The 13,217-nt window shown below is 49.0% G+C and overlaps 1 protein-coding gene and 1 long non-coding RNA gene across 5 annotated transcripts in view; both read left to right on the plus strand.

Annotated features, from left to right (window-relative positions):
• LOC116801996 overlaps positions 1–13,217 on the plus strand; it is a 32,660-nt gene that overhangs the window by 2,262 nt on the left and 17,181 nt on the right. The window lies entirely within an intron of this gene.
• LOC6615942 (27 kDa hemolymph protein) lies at positions 1,884–2,924 on the plus strand. The gene has a single exon (XM_002040273.2). The coding sequence runs from the start codon at positions 1,900–1,902 to the stop codon at positions 2,851–2,853; it is 954 nt and encodes a 317-aa protein (XP_002040309.1). The 5' UTR covers positions 1,884–1,899; the 3' UTR covers positions 2,854–2,924.

Below are 13,217 nucleotides of genomic sequence, written 5' to 3' on the forward strand. Positions count from 1 at the left end.
CTGCTGCCAGCAACAAATATCTTTATTACCACCCTCAAGCTAATTATCATTGGCCAATCGCATCGCACACACATGAGCGAACGGCAAAGCGGAAACGGAAGCGATGGCAAAGCAATTGGCAAATGGCATCCGCCTGCTCCTCGCCCCTCTGTTTGACCCCTCCCCCTATTGGCAGCTGCAATTAGGCGGTCGCCAAACATCCGCTGCATCCTGCCACCCACTTGTGCAGCCCCATCTATGCATCTATAACTGACGACCGACGGACTGAAAATGCCACAAGTGTGCCTCCCAATGTCCAGATTTCATGTGTCATTTATTTAAAATGAAGGGATTTTGCAGCATTATGGTACATTAGTTTTGCGGAGAATTTAATTCCCCAAATTGATTCACTGGCAATGACAACAATTCCGTCCATCGGACTTCATAAAATGTGGCCCAAATGTTTAATTAGTACGAAATTGATAGATTAAATATCCCGTTTCAGCAGAGGAATATCCACCTGCACGTTGGCAGCATGTGTTGCTACCTTGGACAAATGCAGAAATGCCAGCTCATTGCAGCCAACTAATGCTGCCACACCCCTTGCCGCCGACTAAGTGCTGCCCCTGGCAACGCCCACAAGCGAAACAGTGAGCAGCAATTAATTGTGCTCATTTTTTAGGAATCCCTGCCACGCGCTTCATTTCAATTTGCTGTGAATTCCCCCGTTTTCGCCGCTTTGGCTTTGGCTCCGCTAGCTGAAATTTTCGGTATAATTTTTAAGCGAGAATTCGCTGTGGCAGGCACCCAATGCTCGCCTCGCCACGCCCCTCCCGCCAGCCGCCCCTTTCCGATGTTGTTTAGTGCGCTTGCAACTTCCGCAACAAACGAAGATAAATTGTTACTTTCTGGCCCGCTGTGCTGTTTTTAGTTGCTGTCGGTGTTCTTTGGATGGTCGTGCTTCAAGTGTTGCTATATTTCTACCCCGCATAGTGGGTGGCATGCTGGCTGCAGAGGAAGCCTTTTGAATGAAGGTTGACCCGTGTAGAAAATGTATTAATGAGCACTTTCGAGTGATTTCAGTAGCAATAGATAGCCAGCAGCTAGCAGCTGCTAAATGTTAAGATTCTACATATATGTATATTCATCTGATTAGGATTACTGAACATGATTCGACGATAATCCCACGCGATCAAGAAAGAACGGCGACGACTGTTAGATTGCTATCAGCTTGATTGCCTTACTTACTCGATCTCACGCTCTTTTGAAGCGGGAAAGTCTTAATGTGCCCGACATTAACTCCCTTGATAACAGCGAACCCAATTCCCATTTGCTTTAGCTTCAACTTATTATCAATGACCCTATTTGAACTGCAGCCAGGTTTATCATCTTATGTGCACATCAAACGTAGGTAGGTAGGTATTCTAGTTAATCAATACAATCGAGCTATAATCGCAACTTAATCCGTTTTGGGCCAGACAGCCCCGAGACTTTGATTGGCTGAGTCCATTGCAACTTATCTGTGTAATGTTACACCTTGGACTTAATCAAAAGAACTCTAAATCGTTCGATTGGGTAGCACCCTACGAAAATGTGTGTTTGCGCTGATGGATAGTTTGTGGATAGTTCCGATACCGATGCAGCTTTCACTTTCTTAGTTTCCTGCCACATTGGATGTTCCATACGGACGGCATACTCGTACTGTGTCGATGGTTGTTTACCCCGACTGATTACCGATACACGAATTAGGCGGTAGATTGGCTTTGTGGGCCGCCCTAATCTCAGACATTGACCCCTCCGTCGCCCCAGCGGATCGGGAGATAGTGCTGCTACCCACACTACACCACCCCACACCCTGAAGATAAGAAACCCCGGCTGCGAGCTCCGGCTCTCCGCATTGTGCAGCCAGTCAGTGCGAGAATGTCGAGCTGGTCGCTTTGTCCGCTTTTACTGGCCTTCGCGGTTCACGCCGTGCTTGGATCCGTGGATTTGGCTGGTTCCCTGGATCCCTCGCTGCTGGAGAACGTGGATGTTGACCAGCTGAGGTCCAACTATCTGCCCCAAGGCCTTCAAAACACCAATGTCACCTTGGCCGACTTCCAAAAGTTGCTGCAGTCGAAGTGCGAGAAGGCCAATGGCCATTTGCCAAAAGGATCAATTAACGCCTCTGACCTGAGCAAGTCCATCGAGGATGCGGGCATGCACCTCGCAGAATGCCTCTCCGGATTGGCCAATATGACGGAGATCCAGGCGGAGATCGAGGAGGCGAGTCCCAAGGGCGACCTGGACGTGGTCTTCGAGAAGTACTGCCTCCGCTTGCCGCAGGCCAAGACCTGCCTGAAGAACTTCAACGACGCGCTCCTGCCCTGCCTGACCACCGATGAGAAGACCCACAACGCGGTGCTGCAGAGGATTGCGGACAAGCTGCTGGAGTTCATATGCTACAAGAACGGAGACCAGATTGCGCTCTTCATCGCCGAAGAGGGCCCCGAGTGCCTGCAGCAGAGTCGCGAAGGCATCGCCAATTGCCTGAACTCCTCCTTCGCCGGATATCTGCCCAAGACGATTAGCCCGGAGTGGGATCTGCCCCAGCTGGTCCTGGGTCCGAAGCAGTGCGTCGACCTCTACGCGTTCGAGACGTGCACCGTTAGTCTGCTGGAGAAGTGCGATACGATCACTCCCAGCAATATCGTAGAGTCCATGTTCCGGTACGTTAGGAAGGAGTCCTCCTGCCAGCCCCATATCGACAGGGTCAAGCTGCAGCACCGCAGAGCCCTGCCCTTGACCAGTGGGTCCGGCTCATCCGTATCCCTGCATCTCACCTGGACCTCTGCGAGCCTGCTAATGGCCACTTTGCTTGCCCGACTGGCCTAACATCCTCTGCTCTCTCTTTTTTTTGTTTGATATTTTATAATTATGTTTAATAAACTTTGCAAAGTCGGGAACGGAGTCTCTGCACCGGACGGACGGACGGACTGCCGCCCAGCATAAGCCGCTTAACGGATTCCCTTTTCAACTCCGGGGATCTGGAAGGGCAGGCGTCTGCGGAAAGAGGTTTAAGGAAGCGGGGCCCAAAGTGTTAAGCTGCATAAACACAAGCCTGAAATATGAACGGCGACTGGGGTCATCCCAGGTGCACTGTCAATAATTTGATTGACTTCAGTAGCAGAAAATGTGAATTTACGGCCAGATAACGTCTTATTAAGAACCTTTAAAGCCGTCTCACTGATCGTTATCATCACATTTTCGCACACATTCCTAATTCCATATTCAGCGTCTGGCAGGCAGTCATTTCTCTCAGTGCAGTCGCACCATATTGCGCTTATCGGACGGCAGCAGCTACAGAAGCTATAGCTGTAGCAACCGAAACTGTGGAATATACTTGTAGAGAGCAACGCAATCCTCATCCGAATCCGAATCCGGAGCAGAAGCTAAAGCTGCGCCGGTTGAAGGGTCACTCGAACGCGTCTCTTATCGCCAAACACAAAGACAAAGGGATTGATGGCTGGATGGCCGGAGGGGAAGAGAAGATATTGGGAGAAAGTAGGAGAAATAGGGCTTAGCTGGCACCGCCTGGCACTGCCTGGCACTGGCTGGCTGGACTCAGTTTCGAGCGTGGCAGCTCGATAAGCAAATTAATTTGCGATGATTTTCCGTCTTATTTCATTGGTTCTTCACTTGCTGCAGCCTTCGAAAATCCTGGTCATCCTCGAATGTCATGAAAACTAATACCAAACCTAGATACTTAGCTTTTTGATTGAGCAGTTTGAGATCTGAGCAAAATCTTATTGCTTCTTCAATTGTAGAAAAAGGTAAGAGTTGACCTCGAGATGGGTGACAAAATAATGAATCCGTCCAGCAAGTCGCTGAGTTTCGTAGGAAAATGAGGTTGACTTAGCTGCATGCTTACCCTGCCATCCGTGAATGGGGCATTCCTCTGCTATTGCGATTTCGGGCAGTCTTGGGCGGACAGCAAAAAGTGAAACCGCAACTGTCATCATTTCACAGGCGACTGCAGGTGGGGGCTTGTCATCCTTGGCGGGGGAAAACCCGAAAGCAAGGACTCAGCCTGGGCGTCCGTCCGTGCGTCTCATGGAGGCCATTTTGAAGGTAGACCAAGCGTGAAATGAAATAGACGGGCTCTTATTTGGCTCAGTCCGGTAATCCCTCTTCGGGATATTCTTCCTCAGTACTGGAAGTAATTTAAGCCGAGAAATATATGCTATATTAGAGGGTACCTTTTGTCTATACCCCGCGAAATCGCATCCAGCCTGCAGCTAAATTAATACTTAACCCATTCTCACCGAGATTATCGGCGACTTTGAGTAGTTAACCCGTCGCAAGTCCTTGGCTAACAAGTCATAAATGTTGCAAACTTAATTAGGACTGCAGTTCGCCGAGTCCGCCAAGTTGCGACCACCGCTCCCTCCGCTCCCTCCGCGCCCTCCACAGTCCATTATTGATGTGAAAAATGCGGAAAATGAATGCGTTTCCGGTACTTTTCGCAAGTTGGCAGCTAAATTGCAGCGGCCATGAATCATTCGCGAGTTCGCGACTTTTCCGCTGCCATTTTCTACTCTCGCAGCATTTCTCACATTCGGCGATTCGCAAGGAGCAGACAAACTTTGTACGTGCCACGCGAACTATTGCTAGAAAGCAGGGGCGCGGGTTTGGCAGGGGTTAAGGGCCACAGAAAGTTGGCTGGCAAATAATTGCACGTCATTGGCCAAATTATTGGCCCCTCTCGTTTTGGGTGGAAATAAATTGGAAGGGGTGTCGAGTGCAGGGCAGCCAAGTGGGAAATGCCCCTCCCCTGCAGTGTTGCACTTTAACCGCTTTTAACAAACTGTGACCATTTCCATAGCATACGGGTATATGTATTTGGTGCAGCCTATTGCCAATTTAAATTTTCCCCTCTTTTGAATGACCCACTTTCTCATTGAATGCAGAAATTAAGAAAGCAAATACGGCGGAAGACAAAGAGAAGAAGAAGTGCCGCCTGCACCTGTCAAACTTAATTAAATATTTCAATTTTGGCCCGGCAAACGCCGCAACTATCTCTAATTGTGCACGCGTTTTCCATTCCGACTCCCGTCCCTTTCCCTGGGAAATGGAAAAGAGTAGAAGAGTTTGGAAAGGGTGGAGGAGGCTTCGGTGGAGTTTTCGCCTGAGGCGACTGTGCCTGTTGGTGTCCCTCGCTTCAACGCTCATTTGCAAATGTTTGGCTACGTGGTACGGTGTGAAAAGCGCGCCGCATCGGGGGCACAGTGGGATGGAGAAAGTGGGTGGTGGGGGGTGGGGTTGCAGGTTGGTGCGTTGAAAGGGTTGCAGGGAAAGCGCAGACTGGGGACCCATGGGGAAATTTCAGCCGAAGCAGCAGCTGACAGATTGAATGCATCTTTGTTTAGGGGTTATGCGAGAACTCAAAAGGGGTTAAAAGGGGTCAACTGAGGCCGGGCTGCGTACATGCTTGCAGAGGATTCACTGTACTTGTACTAATGGAGATCGGCATAAATGCGACTGTATTGGCAAAAATCATAGCCACTTCATAGCTTGATTACCTTTGATTATGGATTACCTATGCGATGCATTTCTTTTTAAACGAGTATGACTCAATGTTGGATATCAATGGTGAAACCGCCGGCAACTGAGACCTTCAATTAAACTCCTAATGCTCTGACTAATTGATTTTGAATTTAATTTGGCAAGCTGTCGCCATGTCGAAGGAGTCGATAAAGGATTCTATCGAGCCTGCCCATTTCCCACATTCTCACGCACTTTCATTTAATTGCCATGGGGCTGGGGCACACAGCTTCGTCCCCTTTTCGCCTCTCTACTCTACTACTCCCCTTACCCTCCTCTTCAAGCTTTCCACTTCATGTTTGCAACACTCCAAGCGCGCTTTGTCTCCTTGACTTTCACCTTTCTCCTCTGTCTTCTGTCTTCTGTGCTCATGTTGGTTTTACGCATGAATGTCTGTGTGCCAATGCGTGTGCGTGCGTGCATGTGTGTATGCGGTGTGTGTGTGCATGTGAGTGGGGGAGCGGCTGGAGAAAGCGAGATGGTGGAGGGGTTAGGTAACCGCAGGAGAACTCCGGGGAATATTTGGCATCCACAAGTACGTATACTTTGGGGTCTAATTTGCGGTTGCTGGCGCAGCTCAATTTACAAGTGAGAAATTAAGATGTCGGCGAAACTTTCCTGCAAACACCTCTGCTCCTCTGCTCACTCCGGAGAAAGTGCGCTGAATGTTCAAAGGAGGGGGGGGTCGTCGGGTTGCATACTGTGGAGAAAGATAGAGATTTGGAGAAACTGCTATGTCCTAGAACGCCGCAGAGTCCTCGAAGGTTTTAGGGCCATCACAGCCAATGCAATTTTTAACATATTTTTCGAAACATTTCCCTTCATTTTCCCTAAAAATCCGAAATGCACCTTTAATTCCCCTGGCGAAGTTTAACATGCCAAGCACTTTTCAATTCTCGGCGCTCTAGACACACTTGTTGTTTCGCAACAAAGGCCTGTTTTGGCGCCAAAAGAGTGTTTCATCAAATGCTCGAGGCTGTTCCTTCAGCAATAAGCCGGTTCATTGCCCCAATAGGGCCCATATTTAACCGGGAAAGTTTGCCTCACTTGCGGTGATAGCGCGCCGCCTAACTAGCCTGATGTAAATTTGATTAAAACTGCACATTAAATCCGCTGACAGCTGTCGGAAGTCGTCGGGGCTTCTGCCGGTGGTGGAGGAGTGGGTGGAATGCGGCAAAACCGCTGATGACATTAAAGTCGCCCTCGTGCGGTTGTCTAAAAATTATGCAAAGACACTCGACGTCCAAGGGGGGAGACCGGGGGTCTGCGGCTGCCACTGTCACACACGCTGCGTCAGCGATTTTCGCTTAAAATTGCGAAACTGTAAACAGACTGGCGTTTCCGTGCCTCGGCTCCTTTCCATGGAGTACACGGTATTTTGGGGAGTGCTCAGCATCGCGTGTGGGTGGTTCCTTCCATCAGCGGGGTACATCCAAGTATGCAACCAATCCCCTTTAGCTCAACGGAGCTGTCCACTTTTATTCCACTTTTTGGGATTGGTTGTGTTTCAGGTACGAGTAATTCATACGTTCGCATCCAATTAGTAATTTGGGCTTTATTTATGCGTTACAGCAAGAATTACCAACATAGTTGCACTCATTATGGTCGATAATGCTCGTAACTTATCGCAAGATAAGTTAAACAGCACATACAGTAATTTCTCATTGTTTGGAATCAAAGGTATCGATTCCTTGGGCAGGCTACACACACCCAAAAGTCAATTAGGGCCAATCAGCACCAACGTAAGGATGTTCGAGATGAAAACCGATGGGGGCTATTATCAGGCACAAAGGAGGCATCTAAGCCCCAATTCCAGCAGCCCGAGTATGGGTGTGTTCAATTAAACCGAATTATGAGCAGATAAAATGTCAATTTCCATAATTGCTCAATCAGTAAAGCACTATTTTTCGGAATCGGGGCGACTCGCCGAAAACAAGGACCAAACAAAGATGCTTGATATGCATAAATTGACAGAATTGTTGCGACAGCTCGGGATGATTGTGTGCGTGTGAGTGTGCGTGTGAGAGTGTGTTCGAGTGTGTATGTGTGGCCCAGCCAGGATTCCCACTGTATTTGCTCGGCTGGCGACGAGGAGCTGAGGACGTGTCCCAAGAATTTGGCAAGAAAATAAACCAATTTGGCTGCAGGAGCCGGATTAGGACCAAGTTTCCAATAGTTGCAATTAAGTGCAACATTTTGGGGTTTTGTTTGCATGTGCCACTGCCACTGCCACAGCTTCGCCCTGCGCGCAGCCCTTAGCATTCCTCCCATTCCTGCCCTCGTGGCAGCCGAGGTGTGTGTGTACGTTTCCGGTGGGGGAATTCGAGGGAAAACTTTGGCTTGGCTTAACTGGCAGGCTTAGTTTTTCAATTAGTTGGATGGCAACGGTGGTCTCATAAATTGTTGTCAAGTGTGGAGAGCCCGAGCTCCTCCCGCAAGCGGAAAGGGCGGAAAGAGCGTGCCAGAAAAAGATAGATAGAAATGGAAAATGAAAAACTGGAATTTATTGAAAGGCTTCCAATTCATTCGTTTTTTCGGTCGCTACGCCACTTGTCACTCGCCTCGATTGCCAATCAAACTGGGTCGCATCCACTCCTAACCCGCGTGACCAGCCTTTCCCGCGCCAGGCATCACCGCAGCGACTGACTGAGTGACTCGACTCGGAGGCTGGGGCTCTTTTGGGCGGACTCCTGGCAAGTAGTTGTCCTGCTTTAATTGTTTTTCGCTGTAGCTGCGGTCGAGGATCCCGGAATCGCAATGGCATTGTGTCAGAGGTCACGCCCTGCTTTGGCACCTTTTACTGTGGCTCACTTGGCTCGCTCACTTGCACTTCTCGAATCATTTGCCATTTCCACTTGCCAGGTGAAAGCGCCCTGTTGTGCCCCCGAATATAATTTAAATATAAACTTAAACAGAGACAGAGCGAGCTTAATAAGCAAATGCATTTGTGCCGAGCTCTTGGCCCGGAAAGTGTCCAAATGGCCCACGTCTTTTCACTTTTCCACCAAATGCCTCGTGCCGAGTGTCTATGTGCGGCGTTTGCTGCCAAATAGCTGCCAGTGCAAATAGCTCACGAAACTACACAGCTATACACACATGCATACAAACGCATGTATGTATGCATGCCACATACATGTATATGTGTATGTGTGTGGACCAGCTGCAGGACACCTAAGTAGAGAGCAGAGAAAAAAAGGATAAAAGCGAGAGGGGCCGTGGGGCACTTGTCTCAAGTCGTGTCGGATTGAAAACCACCGTACAGCACATCTCACATCTCGGCCGCCCCTGGCTGGCATTTAACAGTTCCAGGACCAGGAAAAAAACCAAGTCTCAGGCTCTCCGAGTCCTTGGAGGTCTTTGTGCGCCAACTTGAAGACAGCTTTCAGTTAAATTATGCGTTAGTTAAGCTTCAGCGGGCGGAACGCCTTGTCCCCTGGTGACTCGAAAAGTATTTAAATATTTCTCATAGACGCCCAGAGCCAGAGCAATCTCGTACTCGTATATGTATATGTACGCATGGTCAACGCCATAATTAAGACGTTCATTTGAGGCGAGATGGTTGAAGATGGTGCATAAGGGCGTGGATTAAGGGCAATACTGAATGACAATATGACACGAGATTTTCTTTTCTCCCACCATGCACACCGTGTACAAAGTTTCCAAACGCGTGTGGCCCGCACTTAATGACTTCATCGCAAACAAATAAAATATCAATAGCGTCGAAAGTGCAATAAATCATCGGTGCAGCTCCTGGTGGGTTGCTGGAGTGGGCCACTCCAGCGAGGCGAGGGGAGCATCCGCACGAGGGGTCGCAACTTCGCAACGGAACTCCCGGCCAGTCGGGCGCATTTCATTTGACGCTGAAATGGAAAATGGAAAATGCAAATTGTTTGCGCGTCGCACAAAAGTATGCAAAAATAGCTCCGGTCAGAGGTGGTCACGCTCCAGGAGCTGAGGGGCGTGCAGCGTGGGGGTGGTGAGTGGTACGAGCCAGGTGAGCGCCAGGATGCGGATGGTGTCCAGGAGGTGGCCAAAAACGTTAGCTCCATAAGATCCCCGGTCCCCACTGGAAATACAAAGGAGCGGCCTTAAAAAGTGCACCTTTTCCACATTAATAGTAATTTGTACGTAGCAACATCCACTATGTGTATCTTCTTGAAATACAAGCCTTCTGTGCTAAACTTATAAAAGTTATGGCCACCCTATCGATTCGTTTTAAATTCAAATTTCATTTTTTCGATTGCATTAACTGTGCTTCGCAGCATTTGGATCCAGAGCAATGCTAATTGCATTGTAAATCCATCCACCACGACTGATGGCTGATAATAAAATTCAAATTAAAATTTTGCGAAAACACTTTTTTCCCAGCTGCACCAGTGTGTGCATGCCCGCAGGATAAGCAGCTGGCAGCGCTTTTGAAACAGTGTGCACACATCTCTAGGCATAGTAATTATTTGACCCCGCAGGGCAAGGATTTTCATCTCGCAATCGAATTTCGCACTGGCCAGCGGATGTTCCTACTGCCGAAAAGAACCTGACCTGGCATTCTCTGGGTATCTGGGTATCTGGGTATCTGGGTATCTTTGTGCTCGTTTTCCCTTCTCGCAGCTTTCATTTTTGATTGCGAGCAACACACATTTTTGTCCATATAGCCAGTCGTTGGTGCATACACGTCGGATAAACATACATACATTCATTGCACATGCATACGTACATAGGTATGCACATGTCACATGCATGTGTGCATGCATCGTAAGTACCTATCCGGATATACTATATGTTTGTGGAAAAATGCTATGCATTTTTGGCTCTTCTGCTGGCTTTCGGTGGCGTTGACAATTTGCATTTATAAATTTCGTTTTCAATTTGGACAGTGACCACAACGCCCGCCGCCCCGCCCACCCGAAAAAGCGGCAGAGAAAGAGAGAGTGCGTTATGCGGAAAAGAGACGACGATGCGATTGTTTAGTCCACTGATTGTTGATTTTAATTTATTATTGTTTATTGATAAAATGTCCGCTGCAAATTTGCATAAATCGATAAATAATGGCCTGGCTGGCAACAGGGGAAATTTAGATATTTATTGCATTTCGCCTGCTCGTTTGACCCCTGCCGCCCCTTTTTCGCCGCCCATGCGTGTTGCTTTGCTTTTGCTTTCAATTTCCGCCGAACATTTTACCCAATTAACTAGCTTTTGTTGCCTTTGTATGCATGGCGATTGGCGATTTGCAATTGGCAATTGGCAGCATCGTGGCCAGGATTTTGGCTAAACAGGAAGATTTGGCACAGGAGAGCCTTCTTCCCCGTTGCCATTTTCCATTTCCCATTTCGCATTTTCCATCTGGCACTTGGCGGAAATCGTGTGACTGCGATCGCCCACAAGTCCGCTTAAATTTAAAACCCTTGGCCGCAGGTGACAGGCGAAACAAAGGAAGATGAAGCATGTGAAGGCGGCACAGACTCGTCCTCCAGGGTGCGTCGTCGATGCCAGGCCATATCACACCTCCATTCAGTTGTGTTGGGCATGGTAATGTCCCGAACTGGGAGATGTCTCTGCTTGGACGCCATTTACTAGCTAGTAGCTTACTCCATTGCCTAGACCTTTGTGGGTGGGTAGATATTCCTTGAAGTTTTTGATCTACTCAAGTGACACCAATAATAGTAGTTTACAGGAGAACTCCGTAGTCGCAATATCGGAACTATTAAAATGATGTTCCTTTCTCTTGGCTTTTGTCCATGTGGCCCGGATAGGTATTACTTTTGTTTAGCGGCCCGACCGCGTCCCTTGGACTTCTCTTCGCCAAGGACTTCGCCAAATTCGCTTCTTGAAACAAATGGCCCCCGAACCGCTTGGTCCTGCGAGGAACTCTGCTGGCTTCAACGCCTGCCTTTTGTTTTGCTGCGTTTTCCGATTTCCGTTTTGTGTTTGGCTGGCTGGCTTTCCAGCAAGGGAGGGGGCTGGATTTTTGAAGTGGTCCTGACCACACATCCTACCTACCCATCACTTGTAGCCCATTACCCCCTTTTCCCCACCCACGTGCTTTCCAGGTGTTTGTCCGCCACGGGGAGAAAATATTGGGTTGTCCTATAAATAGGGGTTTTGATTGAAGGTCATGGCAAAAGCATACCTTAGCAGACGTTGTTAATGCCAAGGCCTTTTGGAAAAAGATCGAATGAGTTATTTGCTAGTTAGTTCATAGCTACGACTAGGAGCATATTGAACGACAGGATATGCAGAAATTGACGCTAGCGTTTTCGCTTCCCCATTGAAATCTGGTCTGCTTGGGGCTTTCCCATTTAAGTTCCTCGAAAATGATTGCTTGTTTTTCTCTGACTAGTTTTCCGCTTGCCACCTCTCGACATCACGGGCATCCGTTTTCCCTGCAGTGGGTAGCTTTTTTCTTTGGCTTGCTGCTGTTTTTTGCATTTCTTTTTCAATTTCTCTGTGTGGCTTGTGGTTTCCTCTCGGCCAACCCATCCCGCTGATTCCGTACCGGCTTGTGGCTGCTTTCTCGCCTTTGTGTTGGTCCCGGGCAGCCTTGGCTTGCCTTGCCATCCCCTGCGCCCTGCTGTTGCCTATGCATAATTCTTTTATCTCAACCAGGCCGCTTGCTGAGCTTTCTCCCCTGTCAGCCATTCCCCATTCTCCCTTTCTCCCTTCCTCCGCTTCTCTGTTTCACCCTTTCTCCGCACTCTTCCCTTCCGTTCTCCTGCGCTCTTGCTGCTATTGATGGCTTGTTTACATTGTACCGCGCTCGCAACTCCCAGGCCATTTGTCTATAATTGACTAATCGACAGGGCGGGCGAGAAAAGGAGCACGGGATCTGGATCTGGGGACCCTGCTGGGAGGGATGCCAGTGTGATTGGTGTACGGCGGACGGATGGTGGCTGCTGAATGGTGGACGGTGGATGGGACGGCTGCCCAATGCAGTGGATGTAGCCAAAGGAACTGTGTCATTGGAACTGCAGACAGCCATGGTTGAAGTGGCTTGGAGCGGCACAAGGAAGCTGCCACAATAGATGGCTTTAAATATTTAAGCTAGCTGTGTGGCAACACTTTTGAATATACTTCTGATCGCTGCCTAGAGCTGCGTTTTGTGGCTGCTTTGCTGCCCAGAAGGGCCACCAAAAGTCAGTGCAGGATTGCGGGGAGATGAAGATGGAGGTTGGGGCGGAAGCGAATTGAATTAGCGCTGAATTCCGTTCTCAATTAAGCGTATAATTTCCATTGGGTGTGTGTGTGCTTCGGCCATGGGCTCATAGGCGTGCATGTGTGTGCGTGGCCATTTTGATATGACCAGTTGGCGCAAATATTGGCCAGGTGAATGTGTGGGTGTGGGTGCGCTGGTCTCACTGTGCGGTTAATTAGATTGCGAGCAATAATATTGCATGAGCCGGCAATCGGGCGACTTTGCTGCCCGTGGGCGAAATAGGGGCGTGGCTGGGCACGGGGCCGCTTCCGAGCGGCTGCCGAGGGAGGCGAAGTGAAGTGGCCCACACACACTTCCGCTCACGCAAACACTCATGCGCTGCTGTGTTCACTTACATGTAATTAGCATTTCCACCAACACAACTGCAGTTGTGTGTGTTCGTGTGGAGAGGCATAGAGGCGAACATAATTAGGCTGGCCAAAAATCAAACGCCATCTGCATTCAA

The sequence above is a fragment of the Drosophila sechellia genome, chromosome X (genome assembly GCF_004382195.2).
Source record: "Drosophila sechellia strain sech25 chromosome X, ASM438219v1, whole genome shotgun sequence".
Lineage (NCBI taxonomy): Eukaryota > Metazoa > Arthropoda > Insecta > Diptera > Drosophilidae > Drosophila > Drosophila sechellia.